The sequence below is a fragment of the Narcine bancroftii genome, chromosome 3, assembly GCF_036971445.1.
Source record: "Narcine bancroftii isolate sNarBan1 chromosome 3, sNarBan1.hap1, whole genome shotgun sequence".
Lineage (NCBI taxonomy): Eukaryota > Metazoa > Chordata > Chondrichthyes > Torpediniformes > Narcinidae > Narcine > Narcine bancroftii.
Window position 1 is genome coordinate 198837791 of NC_091471.1, and position 12673 is coordinate 198850463.

Genomic DNA, 12673 nt, shown 5'->3' on the forward strand with positions numbered 1-12673 from the left:
AACTTAAACATGTTATCATTTAACCATTGTGTATGAATAGGTGGTGCATTATCATAACTGCATGTCTGCCTATCAATGAAGTAAAAGATAAATTCAATTTTGAGTTGGAGTCAATAAAACATATTCATCTTGAAATGAACTAAAAAGAACAATTAAAGGGCAAGGTTCTAATTTAAACTTGAGAATCACCGATAATGTTTGAAAGATTTCTCAAAATTTTTCTCAAATAGGGAAAGTCCAGAACATGTGAACCAAAGAAGCTTCATCAATTTTACATTTGTCACATAAACGATTTACATCTGAATAAAAATGAGATAATTTAACTTTAGATATATGTACTTTGCGGACCACTTTAAATTGCAACCTACAGTGTTGTGCACAAATCGAGGGAGCATGAATCAAATTACAAATAGAGACCCCCCCCCCACCTCATCCGAGAATGAAAGATTTCAAATCTGTTCCCAGTCATTCTTAATTTTAACTAATGAAGCTATCCTTAAATCAAGCAAATTATTATTATAAATAAGGGATATTAAACCTTTATGAGAAAGTATCAGGAATGTTTGCCTTGGAAATCTGTGGAAAGATTTTATTTTTCAAATGACAAATTATGAATTTGGTCTAAGAGTCAGGGAGTCATTATTGTAAAAAAAATTGCTTCCCATTAGTTATCAACCCCACTGAGCTCAGGTAAATGACAAAATAAGAAAACAAATACCAAGAGATAGATCCATGATTCAGTACATTCTGGACTAACTTCTCTTCCAACTGATTCCTTAGATTTCTCAACAATTGATCTCAGTCATGAACATAATCAAAAACTGAACAGGAGAATGTCAAAGATACACAATTCTTGAAGTCATTTTTTCCACATCTCAGTCTTTATAGTTGACTCCTCAATTTTAATGTCTCTAGCTTTAAGTTGAAGACTTTCAGCATTTGACCAATTAATCATATTTGATGATTTTTCTATTATTCTAAATTCTAGTGAGTTTAAGCAAAACCTGCTCAACTCTTGCTCTTATGGTAATTTCCTTTTCTCAAAATCAACCAAATGAAACAACATTTAATTTCATTGAATCCAACAATATCCTTCCTTGATTCTGGAGAAGAGAATAGTGCTCAGGACTCCACGTGCTGTCTCACCAAAGCCCTATATACTTGCGCCAAGCTGAAGGAATCATTTGGCATAGGTAATGTTGCAGCTTTACGTAGACCACATTGGGAATATTGTGTTCAGTTCTGGTCGCCTCATTACAGGAAAAATGTGGAAGCTTTGGAGAGGGTGCAAAAGGAGATATACCAGGATGTTGCCTGAATTGAACATGTCATATAAGGCAAGGTTAACACAGTTAGAGCTTTTCTCTCTGGAGCAAAGAAGGATGAGAAGCAACTGTGAGATTATGAGAGGCATAGATAGGGTGGACAGCCAACACTTTTTTCCTGGGGTAACATTGATGATGGGAGGAGAGTTTAGGGAAGAAGTCAGAGGTAAGTTATTTACAGAGAGTAGTGGGTGCCTGGAATGCATTGGCAGCGATGGTGGTGGAGGCTGGTACATTAGGGACATTTAAAAGGCTCTGAGAAAGGCATATGGATGCAGGAAAAATTGAGGGTTACTATTGTGAGATAGGGAAGGTTTAGATTGTTGAGTAGGTTTATATAAGTTGGCACAACACTATGAGCCGAAGGGGTTGTAGTCTGCTTCTATATTCTATGTATGCATATACAAAGAAGAATAAAACAGGTGAGTAGATCTTACACAAAATTTAGCCTTTCTGTGTGCATAAAATCTTACCTCCCACCATGAGTAAGTTATCAGTTGGTTCGCGCTGAGAAATTTTATTTTGCAGCTTCCTTTTGAAAATCTCTTTTACAGAGTCTCACCCATTCTTTGTGGTCAATACCTTCCTCCTTTATTCAGCAAGGAATTAAGCCTGTGAAAGCAGAGCAGCAACATTCAACATTCCACTGATAGCTTCGTTCTTCCAGTTCTTTTTCCTACTGGTCATCAGAATCAATGTCCCCTTGTTGCCTCTTCCTCTGGTACTACTTCCTGTATTTGGGTCATTTGATTATATAGTGCAAAGCATAAGTTTATTGTGGGCTGTTGGAAAGAGAGGTTGAGGGACCACGCACCTGTTTTCCTCGACGGGATGACAAACATTGCTGTTGGTCTATACCATGTACCTGTTTGCCTGCAGCAAGTAAGAATTACATTGCATGTGTACATTGTACTTGCGTCACTGAGTTATACAGCATGGAAACAGGCCCTTTGCCCAACTCATCCATGTCACCCAATTTGTCAACCTGGCCTAGTCCCATTTGGCCCATATCTTTCTAAAGCTTTCCTATTAACGCAACCTGACCAAATGACTTCAAGCATTACAATTGTCGCTGCTTCCACCACTTGCTCTGGCAACTTGTTTCACATACCCACCACCTTCTGTGTAAAAAAAACGTAACCTTCAGGTCCTCTTTAATTCTTCCTTCTCTCACATTAAACCCATGCTCTCTAATTTTAGATCCCCTACCCTGGGAAAAAGACTGCGATTGGCCTACTTATCTTTGGTTCTCATAACTTTATAAACCTCTGAAAGGTCACTTCTCAGGCTCTAGCACTTGAGGGAAAAAAGAGCCCTAACCCAACCAGCCTCTCCCTAAGTCTATAGAGGTGTGGGACTGGGAGTAAAATTCAGTCACGACCACTAGCTGCCGAATTTCCACCCTCCATTGAAATTAGTGGGTCTCTGAGTAAACCTAACAGCTTCACAGTTGCTGGTGACAAAAATAGGTACTAGTTTCTGAAAAAAATGAATTATAATTTTGAAACAATGCAGGATAGGATTTGAGTTTGCTTTAATCTCCAGTCCTGGAACACACCCATCACACTGTTGTGTGTCAACTCTCAGTGCTGGTGGATTCCAGACTGCTTAACACAGAGGAGACTGAAGCATATTTGTGGAAATTGATTATGTATAGTAAAACATAGATAATCCCCTTTTCAGATGATAAGGTGAGGTATTCGTAATCCTCCAAAGGGTTTGCAACATTTAAGATTAGTTTTTATATCTCCTGAGAAGGAAGAATCAGCAGTGCATCATTAACAATATAAGAAATAGGAGCAAGTGCAGGCCATTGAGCCTGCACTGCCATTTAATTCTATCATGGTTGACCTGGTCGTGGACTCAGCTCCACTTACCTGCCTGTTCTCCATACCCCGAATACCCCCTACTGCTCAAAAATACATCTACCTGCTTCTTGAATGCATTCAATGAGGCAGCCTCTTCTGCTTTCTGGGACAGTGAATTCTGCAGATTCACCTCTCTCTGGGAGAAGCAGTTCCTCCTTATCTCTGTCGTAAATTTACTCCCCCAAATCTTGAGGTCACGTCCCCTTGTTCTAGTCTCCCTCACAGTGCGGACAACTTTCCTGCCTCGATCTGATCCAACCCTTTCATAATTTTACGTTTATGTAAGATTGCCTCTCATTCTTCTGAACTCCAGAATTCATGACGACCATTAACTCTCATGTCTGCATTATCAACATACAACAAAACCTCCACATCTGCTGAAAATATCTCTTGGATTGTCCAATCAATTAGACCGTAAGACTGCGATGGCCTTTCATCCCATCGAGTCTTCTCTGCCATTCATATCATGCCTGAAGAATTTTTCTTTTCAACACCATTCTCCTGCCTCCTCCCCATAATCTTTGACACCCTTACTAATCAACAACCAATTAACCTCTGATTTAATGGACCCAGGTGTCAGAGGAACTAATGGTAGAATCCGCATCTATATAGTGAAAAAACTGAATGGAAAATGTTGGCGTTAACAATTTAAAATGCCTTACAAATGTGACCAATAATCATGGTAACTAGAGAATAGATTTGTGGACACAAAATATAGATCTTGACCAGGTTTAACTCTCTTTCCTTCAGACCCCAGTCACCGATGTCTATTCTCCGTTTTGTTCTAACGATTGACATTGAATTGCAGGTAGTTTTTTTGGTTTTCCAGTGAAAAGGATGCAAGTTGAAACTCTTCGAGTTCATTTTATCCAGAGGTTTCTGTCACTTAAAGACATCCCAGATTCTAGGTTTTAGGCTCTGCAAAAGGCAATGTATATAACTCAGGATATCACAGGCAAAACCCTCCCCCCCCCCCCCCCCCCCCCATTGAGAATATCTACAGGGAACACTGCTGTCAGAGAGCAGCAACAATCATCAAGGACAAAACTCATACCACCAGCTGCCACCCCTCCACTATTAGAGTCCTAAACAACAAACTCAATCAGAGACTCATTTAAGGACTCTTATTTTTCACTTTATTGATTTTTATTCTCTCTCTACTGGACAGCCATTTTGTTTATATTTCTTAATTTGTTTGCATGTGTACCTATCTTCCTGAGCATATTTTTTTGTTCTACCCGTAAGTGGTGATTCTGCCTCATCTGCAGGAATATGAATCTTAGGGTTGTATGTGATGTCATCTATGTACTCTGACAATAAATCTGAACTTTGAACATAGTCTTCACTTGGCATTAATGTAGTTTTGCCCATCTTCTATCTAATGGAAGTTCCAGCAGATTCAGACTCATAGATTCAACAAAATGTAAAATGTAAGATTTTATTTGTTTCAAATGTCAAGCAAATTTCTACATGTACAACATTCACAAATTATGTAAACTATTACAAGACACGGAAAAATGTATATTTGACAGACTCATGTTTACATAGAGACATTTCACACTTTAGATGCCCACAAGGTAGAACATTACTGGTTAAAAAAAAGGAAACCTGCTTAGTCACTACAAAGTTAAACAGTTTATCAGTCAGCCGCAATGTAGGGGAGCATAGAAATGGATTTTTCCCACATAATCTATTTTCCAACTAATAAATGGCAAACACAGAACCAAGCAGCTGCTATATACAGACATAGTTATGGGTATAAAATCCTGATCACACAATTACAACTAATTGATTAACAGGTGAATCTGGTAAGACTCGAGTGAAATCTAAAAATACAGTGTTACCAGCCTTTATTGGGGCACAACTCAATTTCCTCAGCAATTTTTAACCTCAGATTGACTGCTAGTTTTCCATGTCATTGCTTGAGCAGTGTTAAAAGTTTGATGCAAGCTGATGCAGAGTGACTACATGTCTACTGAGGAAAAGGATGATTTGCTTCTTATCATGTTCTGTGATCCAATATCGAAGATTTATTGTGTTACTGATTTAGTCAGCACTTGCTTACAGCTAGTCTTAGCATTAATAGTGGTACTTAGGATTCTGAACAGCATTTTTACTCCTCCTGTGACAAGCAACATGTAGCTGTGATGGAAATAATTAACCCTCGCCCTGAATACTTAGCCCTTCAAGGCACAACAACATCTGACCCAAAAAAAATCTGGATTTGAAAATGAAGCAAGAGTATTTTTGAATTTGAATCGATAAGCCAACATCAATGTCTGTAAGCAGCTCTGGAAAAAAAGAGGGTTAGAACACATAATTGGGAGGTAATAGTTTTTCTAAAATTCCCTGCAGCTATTAAACTTTGTATAACTAAAACATTTAGTAGCCTTGTTGCACAATTTAAAGATACAACCTATTTCTTAGTTGTTAAATAGTACTAACAAATTAGGAAACCCCAATTATTATCTAAGATTCTGTCACTTGAAAGCTCCTTGTTTTTATATCTGCAAACTTCTTTAACATTTGATTAGATGCTTTTTGTGGTGGATAAAAGAACAAAATTTCAGTAATGCAAATTTCAAATTAAGTGCAGTGGCAAACTTTATACCAGGGGTTAGATAAGTAACCTTTCAATTTATGCTTCACCAACCCAAATTATTGTGTTGCCTTTTTCCACCTCTGTAATCTCACAGTTTAATTTATTAAGCCTTCCATCAAGAATAAACAATGATTCCTTGGATGGTGTCATCAAATATTGACCAAACAGGTCACTGTCTTCAATAATCCGATTTTTATTGTTCCATGGCCATTCTTCAGCCTTCATGGGTTCCTTCAAGCTCTTCACCATCTTCACTTTCCCTGTGGAGAGTTCCACTAAAAGAACATCCGTTTGAACACCAGAACTGGCGAAGACATTGTACTGATTAGCTTCGGTGAAAGAAGGTTGGAAGGTGGCATCAGAGATGTGGAGGTTGGTGTGAATGTCAAAAGATTCTAGGATTTCCCCTTGGATGGTGATAGACTGGACTCTCAAGAGACCCTTTTGATCATCAATACTAACCAAATAATGGCCATCTGGAGAAATGTAAGGTGCACCTGTTATATCACCATTGTAGCCAATCACAGAATCAGTGACACTGTCCACTATGATCTGAGGTTCAGTTGTTCCAGTGTTGTCAGCTTTACAATGAACAAAATAGTATCCACCAAGGTGAGTGTATGCAAGTGACTGCGGAATGCAATTATAGTCTTTCAAACTGATGGTCTTGATATACATCATAGTTTCAAGATCAATTTTGTGAAGGGCTGGTTCACCTTTGTGAAGAATAAATCCAAATCTGTAAACAGAAATAGAATAGTAATGAATATGTACAGTAGTTACAAGAATTAATATAAGGGGAATATAACGGCTGGTGCCAAAAAATTACAGTCACCAATTTTATAATCACATTAATTCGCTAAAATTTGTAAAACAATTGACATGTAAAGACTCTAAACCAGTATGGAATTGTTTAAGGTGGTATGTGGGTGGGAAGGGAAGGTTAAGAATCATTGCTCCAGACCCAATTGTTACTGAAATATTTTGCTTGAGAAAAATTGTCACTCGCCCATTTCCTTTGGAGTTATGAAACCGTGCACATAACGAGTCAGTTAGGTACAATTTAAACATGGTTTTTCAAAATTTTTCTTTCCACCCACATACTACCTTAAACAATCCCTTACTAATCACAGAGCACTTATGGTAGAGGGATTACTTAAGGTGGTATTTGAGTAGAAAGAAAAAGTTTGGGAACTTCTACTCTAAACTATTTTAGAAAACTGTTTTACAATGCTATGAAACAATTAGTTAACAGTTCTACTGATTGTCCATGTTCTTTACCATAATATCCACTTGTCACCAATGAGCTACTACATTCTATTTAATAGGTTATTTAATGTCTGAGAGCAAAAGGTAAAAGTCAGTTCCCTGTTTCCCACAGCTCCATGTGCTACACATAGGCATAGTTTATTTTTAACATAATGTTTTAATTATATGCCACAATTCGATGACTGATTTAACATTATTGGTAGGTGTTGCTTTCAAACACTGGATGCCTGGGTTTCAGCCTGTTTCCACCAGATTTTCACACAGATTCCAGTTTAATCAGATGCAAGAGAATATAGAAGGACATATTGGGAGCAGTATCAGGGTATCCAAAGAATGAGCTGCCATTGTAGTGAAGCTAAAACACAAACTTGATGAATGCTTGCAAAATATAAGCTAAATGGAATAGAATGTGCTATTTGATTCTACAACTAATGGATCAGTTCAAAGCTCTGTAGGCTTGTCACATCTAGACACGAACCATGTCATTGTTCAGGTTCTCACCATGTGAACTTGGAGTGACTCACTGGAAATGAGAAACTGGTCAGGGCATAATTAGAATCAAGAGTGACATTTCTATTTCTCTTTCTTACAAGTGAAACCTGAGTCCTTCCTGAAGCTCTCTTTCAATAATGAAATCCATGCTCACTTTACTGAACACAGTCACAGACATCTCTGACCACTGAGGTCATCCTCATTTGATAGGATTTAATATTTTTCTCAGAAAACATCTGTTGTTTCCATTATTTTTCTTTAACATTGTTCATTCCACTCTGATTTGAAATATTGACTGATCATGACTAAAAATATATTCTGGCCATGCAGAATATTATTACATTATTAATCATACAAGGAGACTGGGATCTACATATCGAATAAGTCAGAGAGAGGGAGGGGAGAAAAAGAGAGAGATAGAGTGTGTTACATCCTCCAGTGAAATCAAACACTTTACATATACTGAGAGAGAGTCACACATCTCCCCAGAGAGAGAAAGAATGATTTACACATTTTGTAAATAAGTAATAGAAAGGGAGAAGAGAGGACAAAAAAAAGAGTAGAACAAAGATAATCTACATGTATACTGGGAAAGAGTTAAAGAGTGAGAGATTTTTAAGGATATAAAATAGTAAAGTGGGAACGCCCTGAGAAGAATTTATTTATGTATTTGGAGAGTGACTAAAAGAGTAGGATAGTTGAGAATGAGGAGGAAAGACAGAGAGGGAAAAAAATCCATGTTGCTTTTTCAATCCATTTGACCAGTGTGGTGCTAATGCATCTTTTATAATGGACTCTTCCATTTTCTCTACTAATGATGTTTGGCTGAATGGTCTGAAGTTTCTTCTTTTGCTCACTCTTCCCTTTTTAAAAATTGTGTGGTTATATTTGTCACTTACAATCAGCACAAGCTGTTACATAATCTACAGAATTTTAGCTTCATGGATAATTCTAGGATATAGATCAAGCCATGGGATTTATCAGCTTTCAGTTCTATTAATTGCTTTATATATTTTACTGAATACTAATTTGATTTAATTACTCCTTTTCTTATGATTCTTGGTTCCTTATCATTTCTGGGATATTACTTGTGTGCTTGCCTAAGAAGATAGAACCAAGTTGTTAAATACTCTGCCATTTCTTTGTTCTCCATTATAAATTCTGCCATTTCTGACCATAAATGACCTATATGTGTCTTTACTGGTCTTTCTCATTTTAAATACATACAAATTTTCACTGTCTGCCTTAAGATTGCATGTAAAATTTCTTCCATCTGCTATTTCACTCTCTTAATCAATCTCTTGGACTCTTTTCACTGAATTTTCAATTCCTTCCAATCCTCAAGAATGTGAGTTTTACTGGCAACTTCTACACAAATGATATCCTCACTTCTTGTATTTGTCATGGTTGGGTTGCATATCCTTTAGTATCTCTGCACCAGAAAAGTAGACCAAATTGGGTAGCCCCTTAAATATTAGCCATTGCCTGCCCATCATACCTTTCACTGAAGCTTCCCAATAACTCACAGCCAGCTCACTCCTCATATCTTCTTTGTTTGGAGTTAGGATTCTAGTTTTAATTTAAAATCATTCTGCATCTTACTGTGGGCCTGTGCTCCTTCCCCTGCCCCCACCTCACCCTTTTATTCAGGCGCCTGCCAAATCTTTGCTCATACCTTGATTAAGGGCTCAGGCCAAAATGATGCATAAAGAACGCTGGTGACTTACTGAGTTTTGCCAGGATTTTTGTGTGAGCATCTGCAGTCTTTCTTGTTTAACTACCCTCTTGTCCTTGTTGCTCCCAATATCCTGGCCTAAAATCCTCACATGGATAACGTCAGGAATTTATCTTCCATAGTAACTGGGCTAAAATTGTTTATCAGTTTATACTTAGATTAAGGTCACCCGTGATTACGTTAGCACACTTCTGAATTTCCTGTTTAATTCTGTCCACACAATGCCACCACTGTTTGATGCAGACAAACAAATGCTACTAATGTTTTCCGATCTGTGGCATTTCTTAACTCCATCCAGACCTGTTCTAGATCTTGATTTTCTGAGATAATATCCTTTCACACAATTGATTGGATTTTCACCTTTATTACTAACACCACTCTCCTCTTTTTTTCTTTCTGCTTATTAATATCCTGGGCTATTCAGCTCTTAGTCTTTGTCATCCCACTGCTGTATCTTTGTGTAACTCAACTGAGTGCACTCAGAGACTCAAAGACATGAGAGCAGCACAAGCACGTTTTTAATAGCTTACAATCAATGACCAGTATATATAATAGTCCTCAGGTGAATCTGAGGAAAGGTGGTAAAACCAGGGTTTATATTGGGTTAGTAGGGGCAGAGCCAAAGGAGGGGCTAGCCATTTTGACTACATTCCTGTTCACTGAACTCTGTCATGGAAAAGACAGCATTTGCATTTGCATCTCCTTCTGCTGTTAATTTGTCAATCTGAAATGTACGCCTTACACCAGTGGTTCTCAACCATTTTCTTTCCACTCTCATACCACTTTAAATACTCCCTATGCCACAGGTGCTCTGTGATTAGTAAGGGATTGCTTGAGGTGGTATGTGGGTGGAAAGAAAAATTTTGAAAACCACTGTTTTAATCGTACCCAATTGACTCATTAGGTGCACAGTTTCATAGCTCCAAAGGAAAAGGAGTCAATGACTCATCTATGAATGAAGGTTGAAGGGCAGAGGGGAAGGGAAGACGAGAGAGAGAGAGAGAAGGGGGGGGAAGAGAGAGAGAGATGCCCACTGACCAGGGAAGACAGTCCATTAAGCAACTGTGATAGAGAGCCACAAACACTGGAGAGGACAAAAACCTGCCCATGAGAGTGATACACACCAACCAGAAGAGTTAAATTACCTTATTTATTGATCCCATGGGGAAAGACACTCTTTAAAGCAAGCAATATTCTATAAATTTATGGATTGCTTTGCAAAATGATTTATTGTTTAGTAAATTTCCTGATGTGGTCAAATTTTGTGGAAATGGCTGATAGTTGTTTGATACCGCAACCGATCTTTGCAACATTAATTAATGAGGGCACCTTTTGGCTCTGAATAAAGGGAAAAGCCACTTTATGTGACTTTTTAAGTGGCAGGCACCTGAATAAAATTGTGAGGGGAGGGACAGGGGAAGGATCACGGGCCCACATTCACTCTTGATTTTAATTGTGAACCAGAGCTGAATCCATCACCTCTACTCTCTTGTCTCTGTTTCCCATTAGCTGTCAACTATCTCACATCCATTTCTGACCCACACGTTCTGAAACTTCCAATGGTTCCCAGAGGAGACCAAGGTTATTGGTCTTACAGAGAATACAATAAACACTGAAGAAGAGATTTTCCTTCTCTTTCCTTGTGAATTCCTCACTAAGAGTTCCTTCATATTCTATGAAACTCTGGGGAATGCAGGGGTAGTACAGTTTAATAGCATTGAAAAATATGTTCCATTCACAATTCAAAGCTAATGATAATGTGTTTATTGTCATATAGATTGTACAATGTACACGTACAACAAAATGATTATTTGCTGCAGCTGAACAGGTACCTTGTCAGAAAAACAACAACCAAAACTAACAACTGCAATAGTATACTTAATTGAATTAAAAAGAGACAAATAAATGCAAAAAATACAGACAAAATTCACAGAATCATTATGCAAAAGGCACCAACAATAGTGAAGACATTACTTTGTACAGTATTATCATTCATGATTAAACTGCATTTTTGTCCAGATCCAGGACAACATGAGATCAACATCATCATTATATCAATACTTGACCAACAGTAACTGTGTTGCCTGCTGTGTCAGATAATGACTGCAGGACCCACTGTCATTCACCAATTCAAAATAGCTTACACCAATTAACTAGCTCACCTCTCTTAGAATTGGTGTCAAAAGTCACTGCACAAATATTTGGAGCTTGCTGGAAGAAATGGCAGAACACAGGCAAGAACGGATTCTCTAATTTTCTGACACAGTACAAGGAGATGTTGGTAGAGCAAGAGGGAGAGCTGAAAGAGGCAGTCCAGTCACTGGAAGGTTGGTGGTGGCAGGGGGAGAGGCGGATCAAATTTAAATTCTTGGGAGTCATTATTTCGGAGGATCTTTCCTAGACCCAATACCCAATACGTGAAGAAAGCATGTCAGCACCTCGATTTCCTCAGGTGTTTGTAGACACCTGAAATCCTGGCAAATTTCTATAGAGGTGTGGTGGAAAGTATGCTGACCAGCTGCATCACAGTCTGGTATAGGGACACCAATATCCCTGAGCATAAAGTCTTCAAAATGGTAGTGGACATCACAAGCAAAACCATCCCCACTATCAGGAACATCTACAGGAACGCTGCCATCGGAAAGCAGCAGCAATCATCAAGGATCCACACCACCCAGCACATGCTCCGTTTTAAAAAAAAAATTAGACATACATGGTAATGTATCTCACTGCTGCCATCAGGAAAGAGGTAAAGGTGCCACAAGATTCGCTCCACCAGATTCAGGAACAGCGGCTACTCCTCCACCATCAGACTTCTCAATGACAAACTCATTTAAGGACTCTTACTTGTGCGCTTTATTGATTTATTTTAAAATTCTCTCTGTATTGTAGTTTGTTTACATTCATTATCTGTTTACTTTTATTTGTTTATATATGTACATTGTGTACAGATTTCTTTGCACTACAATAAGTGCTAATTCTCCCTTGCTCACAGGAAAAAGAATCTCAGGGCTGTATGTGATGTTTTGTATGTACTCTGGGAATAAATCTTAAAATCTGAAGAAGAAAAAAATCTGAAATCTAGCATCTCATCTTAGGACCTCCAACCATTCACTGCACCACACAGCAGGGATCTGAATGCCTTGAGGTCATTGGGTGGAATTGAGCAGGAAAATAATTAGCTCATCCCAGATCTCTGGACATCAGGGATAGGACCTGCTTCTGGAAAATGTTACCACACAGACATCTTGGGTGGATTTTGACAATGGAATCTATAATGTGGATCTGATGAAACCTCAAGCAAACTCTATATAATAAAACTCTATATAGGCACTGTACAGTAGAAAAGATTTCCATTAAATTAATTTACGCTCCCTCTTAC

At 38.1% G+C, this 12673-nt stretch overlaps 1 protein-coding gene across 4 annotated transcripts in view; it reads right to left on the bottom strand.

Moving 5' to 3' along the window:
- Nucleotides 1-4617: 4617 nt before the first annotated feature.
- Nucleotides 4618-12673, bottom strand: part of fstl5 (follistatin-like 5) — an 810780-nt gene continuing 802724 nt past the window's right edge. For all 4 annotated transcript variants that reach the window (XM_069926256.1, XM_069926258.1, XM_069926260.1 and 1 more), the window contains one exon: nucleotides 4618-6534. In XM_069926256.1, the coding sequence (XP_069782357.1) occupies nucleotides 5832-6534 (703 nt within the window). In that variant the 3' untranslated portion in view covers nucleotides 4618-5831. The remainder of the gene's footprint in view (nucleotides 6535-12673) is intronic.